This window comes from Ochotona princeps, chromosome 14, assembly GCF_030435755.1.
Source record: "Ochotona princeps isolate mOchPri1 chromosome 14, mOchPri1.hap1, whole genome shotgun sequence".
Taxonomy (NCBI): domain Eukaryota; kingdom Metazoa; phylum Chordata; class Mammalia; order Lagomorpha; family Ochotonidae; genus Ochotona; species Ochotona princeps.
In genome coordinates this window covers 13,892,415-13,909,941 of record NC_080845.1, presented here as the reverse complement: position 1 = coordinate 13,909,941, position 17,527 = coordinate 13,892,415, and the positions used below count along the sequence as shown (strand labels likewise).

The window sequence follows — 17,527 nt, the reverse complement described above, 5'->3', positions numbered from 1 at the left end:
TCCTAAAAATAAAGTGAACTAAAAACTCACATTTTGATAAAATGGTTTCAAATAAAAGTATCATACAATGAAAACAATGCACCCGTTTTTACCTGCTACAGCTTTACAATGGTATGGTCATCTCTTCCTAGGAGATTCTACGATGGGGAAGTCATTACCTTGCCATGACCCCCTTCCAATGTTATGAAAATATTATCACAATTACTAACATTTATATGACTTACTGAGCCATTACTGGGTCTAAGGTGCTGTGCTAAAAACCTTTATGAGCATTATTTCATTTATTCTTCACAATAACTCTATGCATAAGTACTGCTACTACCTCCAATTTATAGATAATGAAACTCCAGCCTAGAAAGTTAAAGTAACCGGCACAAAGTTGGTAGCAGATGAAGATGTTTCTTGACCAAAGCTTTATTTTTCCCATCCCTAGAGAACTCTGGTTTTCCTTCCTGGACCACGCCAAGACCAGCCTACCTCCTCTTTCTATGATCAGAATCATCACTTGGAAGGTCAGAGTGTGACAGGGCTTTGGATTCAGAATTTAGATAGATTTATTTAGGCTTTCATATGACTTCACCTTTGAGTGTTAACCTGGCCAAATCACCTAACATCTGTTAACCCAACTTCATGTACATCAAGTAAGGATCACAATTTCTGTACCAAAGTTTTGTTGTGAGGAATGAATTGAAAAAAAAACAGTCTATGCAAAGTACTTTACGTAATGCTAGGCTCATAATGTTAGGCTCATTGTCAGGGTTCTTTCAGCTCCTTACAAAATGATTCTCAAGACTGGCACTGTGGCACAGCAGGATATACTGCGGTTCACAGCACTGGCATGACATATGGGCACTTACTCTGGTTCTACTTGCTCCACTTCTGGCCCAGTTCCTGCTAGAATGCACCTGGGAAAGAAATGAAAGATGATCCAAGTTCTTGGGCCCTTGTACCCACATGGAGCACCAGGATAATGCTCCTGGCTTCACCCTAGTCCATTTCTGGTTGATACAGCTATTTAGCCTGTGAACCAGCAGATGGAAAATGTCTACCTGTATCTCTTTCTCTGTAACTCTCACTCTGAAATAAATAAATACTTGAGAGAAAGGGAGAGAAGCAAAAGGAGGAATGATTCTCCGCTTTCATTAAGGAAACAGGATATCTATAGTATTTTAAATTTTTAATGATACAGTTCCATAGGCTCTGGGATTCCCCACACCCATCCCAAAGTTCTCCCCTCACCCCACTGATTTCCCCTCTAGTATCACAATGGATGGTCCTTCAGGGAAAGTCCTAAGTCCATCATTCTACAATTGAAGTATTTCCCAAAATTATAGGTGTGGACAATGTCGGAGAGTCCAGCCTCCTATTACCAGGGCATTTTCAACAGTTTCCCTGGCAGTCTATCTTTGGTCTGGATGCAGTATGTCTCCACATCTGGGCATGTCAGTCTCCACTACACTTCTATTGTACACCCCCTTAAACACAGAGCCAAAAAACACAGTCCACAACAGGAAGAAAAACCGAATGAAGGTAGACTCCCAATGAAACTTCTAAATATACCTGGACAACAAAAAATTACAGTCCCTACTATTGCTCATGCCAACAGTGTTATAACCCACATAAAGAGTAAAAAGTTGTAACCATTTCTCTTTCATCTCTAATTTTAAGTGATCGTCCCCTCATGATGCTCATTGATAATATGGCTGAGGGGTTGTTTTGTTCATCATCTTAGAGAATGGCTCTTTCTTTCAATTTGCAGTTTTTTTTTACTGCCAAATCTATTTTTGCTGTGAATTTTATCTTTGCTGTTCCTAGTCATTTGTAACTTTTTCAATAAATCCTTGTGATTCATTAACTGATCATCCTTAAGAGACTTTGAATGCTTGTAAGTACCTGAAGCTGTAGGTGTCCCTTCCAACGCTGTTTTTGGTACACCTCATGGGTAATGAGGCTCTTTTTTTTTACTGTCATTTCTTCTGTGCCACATGGGTCATGCACTTGCTTTAATTATAAGAAAGTTTTTGATTTTCTTTTTCATCACTTTAGCAATGCATTGGTAATTTTGTAGAGTATTGTTTAAATTCATCTGTACCATTTTTTGCATCATCTTCATTGCCAAATACTTTCCCTTAAAATATTTCCAATGCATAACAATACCCAGAACAGAAGAGAGCTCTACGTCTAGTATCCATTGAATACTGGAGCGGAACTAATGTATCCATTGAATCTAGGTTGATAAGTGATCTCTTCCACTGTTTAGTTATATTGGCAAAATACATACAGATACTGGAAATTTCAGGTCTTTCTCCTCCTTTAATACTTTGGCACCATGAATTATCATCTCAGCTAAGACAGTTCAATGTTAACCAATAACCATGTATCAATAATGCTGCATAACAATTCTGATTATGCACAAATCTCTGGGAATGGGCCTAATATGTTGAAAAACCAATATGTTATGAAAATGGTAGACCATTTACATTGTACTCAATGCTATGGGTCATCAGTAGAGGCAATTCCGTCAGCAGGGTACTGATAAAGTCAAAGCTCATTACTTACATCCCAAGGGATCTCAAGGAGAGATCATAGATATAGGTGGAAGAAAATGGATACAGCTGCCAAAATTCTGGTAGATAATCATCTAGAATTAATATAGTAATACTAATACCTAGGATCTACACTCTTGGCTCCACCCTCAGGGAGTCTGATTAATTCTTCTGCTCACCAACGCTAAATTCAGTATCATCTCTTCCATGTGTGTATAACAAGGCATAACGCCTTGAAGAAATCAACAAAAGAAGGTATGAGATTTGCCAAGGGATGGGATTGGGACTGTCTCAGTATATGTTGCTCTTGCCAGCTGAACTCTGGACGAGGGCTCAGTATGTTGACTCTTTCCCTATAATGGGCAGTGAGCACTGAACATAAGCATGCAGTAACACAAGGGCAGAATCCATTTTCTTCCTGAGGAGGAACTTATTCAGCCCCCAGTAATACGTCAGCACAACGGACAGCTCAGCATAAAAGATTAACAGAGAGCTCTCTATTGAGAAAACGCAGCATCTTGGTAGCTTGCAGCTCACGGAAGGCGGAAAGAAAGCGTGAGAAATGCCATGACTATCATGTTTGGGAAGCCTGGTTTCTAATGAAATTATTCCTATCTGACAAAGTCTATTCTCATCCTGATGTGGCGCTTCATGATTTTTTCAATTGTTTTCTCAAAAAATAGGCAGTGTCTTAGAGGCCTATACATAAGTATCATGCCATGGAGTTATATACCTTCCACATGTGTTGTGTTGTGTTTGTGTTTGTGCTAGACCACAGCAATTCATAAGTACTGATGACAAGTTTAAGCAAAATAGATACCACCATCATTTTTCTTCTTGTCCCCTAACACATTCATTCTCTAGGGAAAAAAGAGTCCAATATACCAGTCCAATCTATAAAAATTATTATTCGTTGGGTTCCTTTATATCCTCACAAAGGATGGGATTCTACTCCTCTGTAGGTTCCAGTTCCTCTCTCTTTATTAGATGGATAAAAAAGATCACTCTGGGAACTGGTTGGGAATAATAGATAAGCAGGTCATACCGGATCTTTCATCATAGGAAGTGCTGAAATCATGCTGTGGAAGGTGAGCATGCCCAACTGCAAATATTGGCTGCTTTCAGGATTCCTGCTGATCTCTAGAAGGCTGACGATCCTCAGGTGTTCATGTCAAGTGGGAAAGTTACTTCCATATGGAGGGTAGCATAACTGTACTCCTTATTCCATAACACCTACCTATCCAGATTTCTGCTTTGATTTTTGCTCTGTCATGTTCCAGCTTTTGAAGCCACTTATTCTATGGAATATTTTAATACAAAAACTGTAAGAGTTACCATCTACTGGGTAGTCACAATGTTTCAGAAAGTCTCCTAGGCCTCTTATGCACAATATTGAATATTTCCTTTGAGTATTCTCAAAATTATCCCCTCTTTACAAATAAGAAAAATGAGGCTTAGGAGTTAACTAAGCAAGGGAATTGATATTTGAACTCAAATCTTTTTTATTTAAAACAATATCATGTAACAGAAGGGCAATCAATCCCGTCTGAAGACTGGAACACTGCAATTGCAATCTTCCCAACGCTTTCTACAATGCCTGGTAAATCAAGTCTCCTGGACTTGGACACACCATGGTCATTCCCAATTTGTGTATTAACCACACATAGTTTGTATTCTTGAAGAATTGACGTTTCAGTTTTCTTGACTGATGACAAGCTTCCTTGGGGAGCTAGTCAACTTACAGAAATACCAAGACTTTCCCTGGAGATTACTGTTGATATGCAAATCAATACCTATCCAGAGCTCATATTGCATCAGCATCTCTATCTAGTTCAAATACAGGAGGAGGCAGTATTTCTCTCCTCTAATCACCTTAGAGCCAGAAAACAGGCAACCATGTGGCTACTTTCTAGCCCTATGTCTGATAAAATTATCCCAACTATACAACCATTAACTTCTCTCCTAAGTCTTCCTCACTCTCCTTGCCCTTCATCATCCACTCCTTCCTGAAATGACTAGAACACAGGTTCTTGGTCATGCTTTTTCTTTCGGCCATGCTTTAAAAAAAACAAAACAAAACAAAACAAAACAAAAAGCTTTTTCCAAAGTAACTTACTTACCTGAAAGGCAGTGGTACACAGCATAAGAGAGAGAGAAAGAGAAAGCAAACATTCACCCACTGATTCACTCCCCAAATGGTTTCAACAATAAGAGTTGAGCTGGTTTGAAACCAGGAGCCAGGAGGCTCCTCCAGGTCTCCCATTGGTTGCAGAAGCTGAAGAACTTTGGCCATCTTCTCTACTTTCTCAAGAACATCAGTCAGGAGCTGGATCAGAAGTGGAGCAGCCATGACACAAATCACCACCTATATGGGATGCTGGTGCAGCTTTATCCATATACCACAGTGCTGGCCCTGGCCATACTTTCTATTTGCTCCTTTGCACTCCCGGTAATTTCTGGTGCTTTGCATGGTGGCATGGTGTGGTTTGCACACTATGTGTCCTGCTGTTTGGACCCATCAGTATAAGAACTTCATGCTTTCTGATGGTCATCCTCAATTCTGCATATCTTACAATAACTAATTGAAAGAAATCCTGGATGTATTTTGTAAAATCTGTGCTCTCTGTCCATTAACTGCTTGGTTTTATTTGACTTAGCTTGCCCTTTGTTCTGTGAAATCTATTGGAAGAATATCACAGAATCGTTGACGATTATACTTTAAATCAGGCAACTTTCATTCACTCCATACATATTTATTAAGCATTCATCATGGACCAGCACTGGGCTTGTCACCAGGGATAAAATAATTCTCCCAAAAGACACAACTCCTAAAGCCTCCTGCAGTAGAGATTTCATTACAGAGGTAGAAACAGACAAGACCATGGGCAGTTTTAATATTTTAAATGTGCGTAGAGGTCAGACTAAGGATGCTTGAAAAGGGGTATCCGTAAATATACATATCTGGATCTACTCACCCAAGCTTCTTGCATTATCCTTTGCTTTTTCAATTTTTCAGCTACAGACATACATGGAAAAGTAGAAAGTAGAGTGCACACAATTCCCTTAGGAGATAAGCAGTACTATTATCCTCATTTTACAAAAGTAGAGACCAAGATTCAGAATGAGGGAGTCACTCAATTGGATATAGAAGTGGCAGACACAGAAATGAGTATTTGACATTATGTTTGTAATATTTGAAGACTGTGCTTTCAATCACAAGTAACATTTTTTTTTTTGTGGGAGATTGCCCCTGGGTGTCTGCCTGTGTGGCCTATGTGGGAGGTCATAAGGACTTGCACACCGTGTCTCCAGAGGAACCCCTTGGCAGTGGTTTTGGAACAATGAGACCTCAATCTGACCTAACCCCTGGTTATACAAGTGAGAGCAGTAGGCTGCACCCCAGTTTCTCTTCTCTGTTTTTGGATGAGCTGTGCTGGGACTTTTTTGTTGAGCAACTGAGAAGTCGGTGAGGTCCCTGTTACCTACCAGGTTATATGACACACAGCCTACCTGCCAACCATGTGTGGCTACATGATTGGAGGGTCCAGAGGGATAGACATGCTTTCTAGCCATTATAGTGTCCTTGCTGGGTGGGAGGACTGTCGGGAGATGCCTTTCTGCCTTCCCCTTTTCTTATTCCATATAAGTTTGTGCTTGTTTTACAGTAAATGGACATGCTGAATCAGACTGCTGCTTCTTGCTACTGAGGAATACCACCCACCTCATTCTCTTGGTGGTCATGGTGGCCTGCTAGTCAAGAAACCCCCAAAATATTTTACAAATTTGTCTCTCAGGACCTTCATTTCTGCATGTTTGAAAATAAGTATTTAAAAGTGGAAATAAAAGTGGAGAAATTGAGTATCTATCAGACCCAATATTCTACAGTTAAAGAATAACAACTGGTGGAAGATCTGGGGAATGTCTTCTGTGTTTGTCAGAACTTGCCATATTAGCTTTTCCAGCTCACAGCTCACTGTTCCTACTCTCCTCTCCTCATTGCACAGTCATACCTGGGTTCTAGAATTTCTTCCAGCCCCATCTCTACAATTCTACTTCTCTGCAACTTATACAAATTCTGTCTTCCCCTTTATCATCCCTCTGTTCTCTCACAATACATCTTTAAGTGCATATGATTTTATAGAGATGAGTCAAAAATTCATATTCAGTTACGAACATTAATGTGTAAGAAATTAGAAATACCAGGCCCAGCAGCGTGGCCTAGCGGCTAAGGTTCTCTCTTTGAACGCCCTGGGATCCCATATGGGCACCAGTTCTAATCCCGGCAACTCCACTTCCCATCCAGCTCCCTGCTTGTGGTCTGAGAAAGCAGTTGAGGACGGCCCAAAGCCTTGGGACCCTGCACCTGTGTGGGAGACCTGGAAGAGGTTCCTGGCTCCTGACTTCGGATTGGCACAGCAACAGCCGTTGCACTCACTTGGGGAGTGGATCAGTGGATGGAAGATCTTCCTCTCTGTCTCTCCTCCTCTCTGTATATCTGACTTTGTAATAAAAATAAATAAATCTTAAAAAAAAGAAATTAGAAATACTAAACTTATTCACAGTCCAAGTGAAAAATCAGAAGGAGTTCACTCAATGCCATGAAGTTTGAAGATGCAATAAAAGACATCAGGGTGTATTAGAGAAAGGGGGGAAGATCTCATTGTGCTTAGGTAGGACATGTTGAAAACATGGGGTTGCACCCTGAATATGGTAACCTTAAAATTAGAGACAAAATTGCATTACATTGAGATAACAGAAGGTAAGAACATAAAAGATTCAACCCTTCTATGTATCTATCTACATGTATGTATGTATATAATTTAATCTATAAATTATAAATGTATGTAATTTAATCTATGTATATATATATATATATATATATGTATATGCATGTGCGTATAATTTAACTTGATAACAATCCTGTGACCAGCTATCGTTTGCAGCACAGGCATCTCATATCAGGATACCAGCTACTTTTTTGGTGGACTGATTCCAACCTAGTTCTTGCTAATGTGCCTTAGTAGAAAACAGAGGATGGCTCAAGTCCCTTAGCCCCTGAACAGGACATAGTCCGTGGCTCTAGGCTCTGGCCTGCCCCAGACCCAGCCATTGTGGCGAGGTATCATAGATATTCCTCCCTTCCCCCAGCACTCTGACTGTCAAATAAATACGTTTTAAATGATGATTTTATATGGTGCAAGAGACCAAAAATGTGGTCATATAGAGAGAATATGAACTAGAGGGCGGCAGGAGCAAAAAGGGAACTTTGTGATGTAATGGGAATGTTCCATGACTTCATCTGGGCAGACTCCTATATAAACTTCATCAGAAAATAAGATGGAAAGAGAATGTTTAGAGTTGATAGTTCTTTTTATGGCATTGTATACGATGATAGCTTCGCAGGCACGTACTTATTTTTGAACTAGAGTACAGAGAGTGGAACAAATCGATCAACCACCCCAGCCACGTGTTAGTAGTGAAAATCTGGGCAAACGGAGACTCTAAGGTGGACTACATCAGCCAGTGGATTCTGGAGAGATTAGATTGTGCTTGCAATGGCAAGATGGGCAGTAATTGTGAACTGCTGAACTATCAAAACCACTTGAGCAACACCCTTGGAGTATGCCCACACAGGGGACCCTGGGATGGGTGGGAGGCTGAGTGGGCTTCTCCTTTTATCCCCCCCCTTACCCCAGACACAGCAAAAAGGGGGGGGGGAATGTGGAAACAATGGTCTTATCCACTTTCCCATAGTCCTTGGCCCTTTGTGCCCTAACCAAACATGTAAAGATTATCAAAAATAAAATAATAATTAAAAATGACTTGTGAAAGTATTTCAAAAAGTATGAACAATGGAATTAAAAGGTAAATTTATTGGGACACAAAACGTTTAAAATCTGTGCATAGTTTTTTAACACCATCTGCATGTTTGTGGACTTTTTGAAGATTCTTAGGAACCTTTTGAAGACTCTTCGCACCAAAATAAAATTGTTTTTATTTCCTATCTTCTATGAACTTTCTGAAGTACCACTGCAAACATTTAAACAGACTAAAACAAAAAAATCTGTTGAACTATTTGTGATATGTTGCATTTATGCTAGAAGAGAAGATTTGAGGGAGACAGGCACCAATATGTTCTCCTGGAGTGAACAACCTGGAACTACTTGGCTGTAGGGCACTTTAGCAATAGATACCAAGCACCTAAATCATTTCCTTGGACCACACTCTGCTAACAACTATGGTGACTCCTGTGTCTCATTAATTCAATTTAATTGGATGAAGAAAAAATGTGAATATAAGATACTTGTAAAGTGCATTTACGGGGAATGCAATGTGAACATTCTTTAGGATAAGTAGGAACCTTCAAGTCTCATACATGCTTCTCTGTCACATGTTTTTAATTATCAATTACCCCTTTGAGGGTTATTACAGATTGGAATGGGATCCACAACCAGTAAGTGAAGCAGCCCAATTTTTCTGCACTCATATTTTAAGCCATCTTTTATTTAATGAATCTCCTTACACATAGAATAAAATCTTAATTAAATAATCAGGACTCAAAATGATAAAGATCTCTTTTGAAACCTTTGGTTCATACACTAAATTACAGGTCTTCAAAAAACGAATGGAAATATGTATTTAAAAAAAACCTATGCATAAGCTTCAAAAATTTTATACCAGAGTGAATTTACCTTTTAATTTCCTTTTTCAATGGTGCTTTTGAAGTTTCATAATAAAGTACCATATATATATGTGTGTGTGTGTGTGTGTGTGTGTGTGTGTATATATATATATATATATATAGAGAGAGAGAGAGAGAGGGAGAGAGTTTGATCCATATGCACAGATATATTTGAGCAGCTTGGGTGCAAGGTGCCAAGTGGTCCAGGGTGTCGATGATGCTTGGCACTTACCGTCTGCAATGAAGTGCTCAGGCACATGCAGAGTCACCTTCACCGTGAGGGGACAGGACATCTGGCTGCCACACACCATGGCGAGGATACACGAGCTCACAGCAATCAGTGTCAAGGCGGTCTTGTTCACTGGGCTTTTCAGCAGACCTAGTGACATAAACATACACACAGAAAAATAATTCCACACCATGAGCAAATGGGGAGGATATGGATTTCAAGAGTCCTTTTATTTCCCTAATAGAAATCTGAAAGAAAAAAAAAAGCCATGATCTCCAACTCTACTTGCGACTTCACTGGCCATTTTTTTGTGTCATGATTTAACTCTGCCAAATGGGCATATATTTCTTTTGGTAAAGGTAAGGGCAATAAGCTTTCCTCTTCCCCTCCCAATTTGGTTGGCTTGCTTATTAAACATTATAAATTACAGCAAATCTCCTTAAATCACATAAGAAGATAGTGTGCTATTAAATTCAGTGGGACCTCCTGGAATGATACTGGGTTTGGAATTAGATGACTCTGGGCTCAGATCTGGGCTTCAGTCTTCAAGGGCTGTGTGACTTGCTCCATTCTGCAAGTTCGGTTCCCTTAGCTGTGTGATGATGACAATTAAAAAGACAGTTCCCAAGATAGTTGTGCTGGTTATATAACAATGCATCCATGCATATGTAATACACACTATCTAGAAGAGTTCTATTGGTAGTTGGAAGCTGATTAGGTAAAACAAATTTAACAAGCGTTTATTGAGCACCTTCAATGTAAGATACATGCAGAATATGATACAATTAGAAAAGTTTTTATTCTGACTAACCACAGCTAACTAAATTTAAAGACAAATTGTTAAAGACCTGGAATAGATGACAGGACAAGTAGCAGGTTTTGCCTAAGAAACTAAAAGGCAAATGTATGGATGTGATGGAATAAAGAGATTGCATTTACATGGCTGGGAGTACATCAGGCCATGAACAATAAAATTCTGTAAAATCTGCCCCAACCCTACCTTTGTTTCTTATTACTTAGGCTTCAATTTTCATCTCTACTTTGAAGGCTTTGGTTATTGCAGCCAGAACAGTACCTCACAGCTTTGATAGTAAATAGTAAATCCCTGTTTCTTGACTGCTTGGACATCTTTTTTTAAAAAGATTTATTTATTTTATTACAAAGTCAGATATACAGAGAGGAGGAGAGACAGAGAGGAAGATCTTCCGTCCGATGATTCACTCCCCAAGTGAGAGCAACAGCTGTTGCTATGCCGATCCAAAGCCAGGAACCAGGAACCTCTTCCAAGTCTCCCACGTGGGAACAGTGTCCCAAAGCATTGGGCCATCCTCGGCTGCTTTCTCAGGCCACAAGCAGGGAGTTGAATGGGAAATAGAGCTGCCAGTACTAGAACCGGCGCCCATATGGGATCCCGGGGGACTTTAGCCGCTAGGCCACGCTGCTGGGCCCAACTGCTTGGACATCTTTCTGTGGCCATTCTGTGAGTATATAGAACACAAGAAAATAGGCACAGTATCTTCTAAAAGTTGTCTTCTGTTCCTGAATTCCTCAACTTATGGAAAACACTACCATTTTCACTGGCTAGAAAGTCTGATGTCATCTTTTCAATCTTTCGTCTTTATAGCATTTAAACAATGATGTAGTCTTATATATCCTAATCATCTAACATTTCACCTTTTTTTTCTCCCATCTCTTTGACCGTTTGTTCGCTAGTGGGATACAGGAAGGGTTGTGTTATCTGTCCACTTCACTTCCTGATGAAGCTTTCACCTGTTTTACATCCTCTGTTCATAACATGTGGTCCATTCACATTAGTATGGAAACTTCCCACAATCTTATCTTTTGTACAACTGTTTTACCTGGTCTAGGTGCTACGCAGCTTGGACTCCACAGATAGCAGAGACAGCAACCTTCCTCTTGTCAACATTACCATAGTGTTGCTTGTTTTGGGTAGAACTCTGTTTCTTTGTCCTCCCAACACTACCTAAATACTTCTCAACCAAATCTATCTATCTATCCATCTATCTATCTTATGAGAAAAGGAAGGAGAGGGAGACATATAGACTGAGGGAGATGGAGAAGGGAAAGAAACAAACATTCTCATCTGCTGATCCCTACTTAAATGCCCAAGTCAGCCAGTGATTGGTTGGGCTGGGCTGGGCTGGTCTGGGCTGGGAAGCCAGCCCAGGTCTTCCACCTGGGTGACAAGAACATAATTGTTTGAGCCATCCGTGCTGCATTCCCAAATCTGCAATAGCAGGAACCAAGAGTCAGGAGCCAGAGGAAGGCATTAAATGCATGGCTTTCAATGTGGAAGCTAGGCATTGACATCTAGACAAACACCCATCACCACATCATCACTCTTCAAGAGTCAACACATAGGGAGACATTTCTAATGTCTAAACAGGGAAACTACCCATGTTAGTGTTTCTCGGAAATACCTTATGCTACACACTATGAGCTAGTAAATGGACAGAAAATTTATTGAAAGAACCACACCTTTTATTCTTCATTGTGTCTCAGAACCCAATACTGTATCTGGCACATAGTACGATTTTGGTAAATGCATGACCATTTTTCAAAAATGATGTTAATGATATCAACCAACAGTGTATTATCTGAGCTGACCAATCAATCAAGGAATACATCAACAATCATGGTATAGTGGTATAGGGATGGATTCAAACAGAACAAAACATGAAAGCTCAGTGGCTTGCAATTGTTTGCATGTGTATCTACCTCTTCTTAACAAATTATGAGCTGTTTAAGGGGAGTGAACCCACCCTCACCATCTTTGTATCTCTTGCCAAGTTCACATCCTGGGAGACAGACATTGCTTTATTTCAGAACAGGATTCTTATCTATTTTTAGCTCATAACAATGTATGATTTCTTCTAGTAACTATACATATACTTGTTGCTGTTGTAGAATGAATATTAAATTGAAAAGTAAATTTAAAAGATAGCTCTGAATTCAGGAAATTAAAAACACCTAAATCCTAAAAACGATTGCAGGGAAAAAATGAACAAGTTATATCTCTTACATGAATATTAGAAGAATCTGTCTTAAATTTTGATAATATAAGTATTTCAGTTACTATATGGCATAAACAAGATAACAGTGTTTTCTACTGGACAGGATATGGGCTATGGATTGGTGCCAGGTATAAGTCTCATCCTCACACAATCAACATATCATTTAACATCCACTATGCTCACCTTAATAATTCACCAAGTTTCTGCCCTATATTCCATGAAGTCTGTTCTGGGGTGAAGAACATGAAAGGAGGAAGCCAGCACAAAAAACCCAACCAACCAAGCAACCAACCAACCAAACAAACAAAAAAAAAACCCTCTTGTATAATTCAAATAGAATCTATTAAAATAATTAAAAATGAAAACTTAAAAAAACACTCAGGAAGCTGAAACAAGTCTAACAGAGAGGGGGTGTGGAACGTACAGGGTGGCTGGAGCCATTGAGGAGTTGGTGACCTATACAGTGAGCTGGAAACAATAGCACCCTGTGCACCCACAGGCCAGTAGAACCAAAACATTTCTTTCATTCTAACCAACTATCAGAAATACCATTTGATGGTGATTTCCATTTTGGGGAAGATGGCTGAGAAACAGAGGTAAAGCTGTTCATACTCTTCCTGGGCATTTGCTGGACTAATTGTCTCCCTAGGTGTCATTTAAATATTCGTGGTATCCAACGTCTTTTCAAGAGTGAACACAGGGGATGTTGTCATATTAGCTTATTGACTCTCCATATTCGCCACTAGAAAACAATAATAAAATGATCCTTCAAGAGTGTTGTAAGAATCGAATGAGACAGAAAATGTCAAATGCCTAGCACAGTCTCAGCTTCATAACAGATCCTTAGTAAATGATAATTTTTAAACCAGATAAAGGTGCTTGTCTTATCATTGAAGTCAGAAACCAGGACTTATTTTCCTCTTTATCCAATATATTATCAGAACATATTAGGAATTGAATTTTTTTTCACAGAAACAGAAGACAAAAAGATTAGATAGTGAAGAGAGGGAAATGATAAGTGGGAGAGAGAATCAGAATGAACAGTATCCTTGGGCAATGAGTTACTGAGAAAATGCCTAAATCACCACGGTTGTGACTGAAGTTAAGCAGGAGGAAAGCAGGCCGGTCCAATCTGAGCTAAGGCCAGATGCCTACAGAGTAACCACTGGAGTTTGGCGAGTTACCATGACAACTGAAGCCCGCTGAAACTTCACAGTGTGACTCAAAGGTGACTTTTTAAGAGTTCCAGTTCTAGAGATTTGGTCAACAGCACTTAACTCTGAGTAAGAGGTCTAGACAGCAGTGAGGCAAAAACACCCATCCCATAATAGACATCCTCTCCACACACAGGCTCTGTATTGCAATACAGCAGATGACAGAAGACAAGAAAGGGGCTTCAACTCGCCATGATCCAGGCACTGTGCTTAGCACTTACCCATCTGTTACCCAATCGATGAATCATTTTATTGAAATGCAATGTAATTAATGAAGTAAAAATAATAATAAAAAAATTTAAAAAAAGAAATTAGTTCCACCTGGACACCCTTCTAGGCACGCAGCAAATTAGTAAAACTACCAATGTTCTTGAAAGTTACATTTTAATGGTGGGGGATTTCCTCATTTCATGATCAGAGCAAACTTTTGCTACAGGTGCATTTTGCAGAGCAATTACATGACTTGCCACTGATCATTTAACTAATTTGTATGGATCATAGAGTAGATTAGAACAAATCACAGCTCATCCTTTCTCCACATCTTATTATGTCCCACTTCATCCGACTTCACTATACTCGTGTGAGAAAAGCATATCTATGTTTAAAAACCCTTGCTTAACCCCAAAATCTGTATGTGACACTTGCTCACTGATACAATCCTTCTAAGACAAAATTGGAGCAGACGCCTTTTTTCAGAGCTGATGTGAAGACAAAATAGCATAGCATATGTAATTATCAATAAGTAATAGTTCCAGATCATAGCCCGAGGATCATCAGATGGTCACCATTATAGTTCACGATCAGATTTATAATTCTCTCCCCTTAATTTGCAGTGGAACAAGCTGTGCTCTGGGAGAAGGATTCCACCAAAGCATATTGACTACTGGGATGTGAGCATGTTGATAATCTAATTTTACTTTGATTTCTCCTCCTCTTCCAACCGCTCAACCTCTCTAGTGGTAGCATGAAATGCATTGCTTGAGAAATTCAAATGGAAATAACTCATCATTGGTGATCCACACACTGCCTATAATTTGGGGTTTTATTGATTCTTGGTTTAGAAATGCCAAGTTGAGAAATGAAAATAAAAGTTAAGTTAAATTTAGAATTGAATCGATCACAAAATGAAGAAAACAGATCTAGCCACATCAGACCACGGTGTGTAGAATACTTCAAGTACCTTTGCTCCGATTGCTCCTTCCTCCTAATGTCTCCAGGGGCCAAGAGCCCAAGAAGTCATTTCTTTCTTTCAATAGCGTATGAGGTTAGGACAAGGGACATAAGTCTAAAAACCCAGAACATTAAAAATAGCTAGGCTTTGATTCTAGACATACAGATCTAAATGCAAACTCTGGCCTAACATTTGACAAGGTACCAAAGCTCTCAAAGCCTCAATTTTCTAACTTTTAAAATGGTAATGACAATGCCTAACTGGTAGAATATCTGTCTGGATTAAATGGGACATGATAATGACAGCACTGAGTACTGTATGTGACACATACCTAGAGCTCTGCAAGTTCTCAGGGTTTCTCTTTCCCCCTCACTGCTTCAAAACCTCACCGCCTGGACACCTCCACCCATACTGGAATCCTGACCTCAACACTCATCTGCAAGCCCCTGTATATGACCTACTCCTCTGAGATTCATGTCTATCTGAGATTAAATCATTTAATAAATAGCTCTTTATTTTGTATCTTCCATATGTCAGACCTCACATTTTGCGGATACCTATTTAATGTATTTAAGAATGGCTGAAAATAGTGAATTTTCAATAAATATCTATGGAATCACTGAACAAATGGATGCTTAAATGTCTCCTTTTCTACCTAGAGATATCAGTATTGAAAAAATGCTGCTCTTCCTCCTTTCCTGCCCACAGTCAGAAATACTCACTTTCTCTGGCAAAGGCTGGTTTTTGCCCAATCAGAAGTCATACAAAAAGCACCTGTTGAAGCGACCAACACACCTGCAGGTCTCAATGACCACTTATGATTGTTGAAGTGCCTCATTAACCTCACTGAGCGCCTCATGGGATTTCTGCTGCACCTGTGCACTGGTAGCTCTGTGCTTCTCTGCTATATTTCTGGAAACTAAAAATTGGGACACGGTGTCTGACAAGTACAAGTGTCATACTGGAGGCAGAAATAAAGAGTATTTGAAATTGGGGTCTTCTCAGAAACTCTAGGGTGGATGGTCCCATATCCTCAGCCTGTCTCTTATGTCAGAATTTTCCATACACTACTTCAATATGATATCTCAACGTGAAACAACGTTTCTATCATCTTGTTTACCTTACTGCATCACTCTCCGCCTTTCCTTCTCCATCTCAGCCAAGAACTAGACTCTCGATGCTCTGACCCTGACACTGTCAGAGCCATGGTGTCCTTTGAGTGATATAAAAATTCCCCAATCTCTCACCTTTTATAGGTTAATGCTTTGGAAGAATGATGCAAATATTCAATCATCTCTTGTTTGTTTACTCCCCCAAACAACAAAAGCGATGTTTATGAAGTGGCAATTCCATTCTCAGCTAGTTTAATGTTGAGAGAGTTCTAGAATCTTACTCGATGGGCCAACTTTTGCTGTCTATGTTAAACAGAATGCCTTTAAAACCTCTACCTCAGTATTTAGTTAATTACAGGTTGCAGCTAGGAGGCCTTGCGCTGTCTTTCCTCCAATCCCAGCATTTCTAACTTCATTTCTCTAAAGTCATATTTTGAGTATCTTTATCATACTTTGTAAGTATTTTCTTTTTTATATCTCTACATAGTACTTACATTTTTAAACATTTTATTTCAGAATAGCTTTAAATGCAAAGCAAAAATTGTTAAACACTAATGCTTTTCTGAAGTGGCTTTACAAGTTAAAAATGCCTTCCTCTTCTACTTCAGCAGCTCATCATCTTCACTACTACCAACATCAAGGTCATTTTTGCCTGTAAGGCAAATCAGACTGATAGGGCTGATAGAGAAAAACACTTAACTTCAAACTCCAAGCTGGTAAACACTATCATGTAATGTTTAATTAAATATTTACCAGACTCCAAGCTGGTAAGCATTATCACCTGTAATATCCATGATAACGTAGGGTGCAGTAAAAGCAGGATGGAAGCAAAGCCCTACCTGCTGAATGACTTACACACTTCAGCTTGCCTGGTCAATCTGTGATGACTCTGCAGATTCACGATGACCTCATTGTCACACCTGATGCAGATCTTTCAGCACCATCTTCAAAGAAATTACCCCACGTAACAAGCAGGACGTCAGAAGGATTACAACTGGTGATTTAAATGGCTCTTTGCCCCCTTTCTCTGCCCCAGAACGCATGTCCTTCGTGGCCAAATCACTATCACTCACTGGAAGACACCCTTAGTTGGCTTTGCTTCATTAATAAGGAGAAGGCTTTTCTTTTCTTTTGTTGTTTGTTTTTTCACGTTGATCCCTTGTTTTACTCGGCAAGAACAGTCTACAATCTAAACTTCATTACGTCTCCATCAGGGCTTCTCACACTGTATAAATGACAGATGATTTTTACCAAATTTTTGCCTTACATTCCTCTACTGATTTCTTTTCTTAAAAAATATTTTTATTATTTTCCATGACACAATTTTGTAGGTATAGGAGATTTGCTATAGCTCAGGCTTGGATAATGGCACACTTTTAATAAAACACACTGGTGCCAGTCAGCAAAGGATTACAAGCGGAATCACGCTTAGAACTTCTCTATCGGCATTCCATGTAGATTGCAAATGCAAAGGTAACTTCAAGATGATGATGTTGGAGATACTGACACTGCTGTTGGTGATGAAAACGCTATAGAAG

General features: G+C 39.4%; 1 protein-coding gene across 3 annotated transcripts in view; it reads right to left on the bottom strand.

The window, feature by feature from the left end:
* Positions 1-17,527, bottom strand: part of ASTN2 (astrotactin 2) — a 980,906-nt gene that overhangs the window by 602,924 nt on the left and 360,455 nt on the right. For all 3 annotated transcript variants that reach the window (XM_058672825.1, XM_058672827.1, XM_058672826.1), the window contains one exon: positions 9,461-9,607. In XM_058672825.1, coding sequence (XP_058528808.1) covers positions 9,461-9,607 — 147 coding nt within the window. The remainder of the gene's footprint in view (positions 1-9,460; positions 9,608-17,527) is intronic.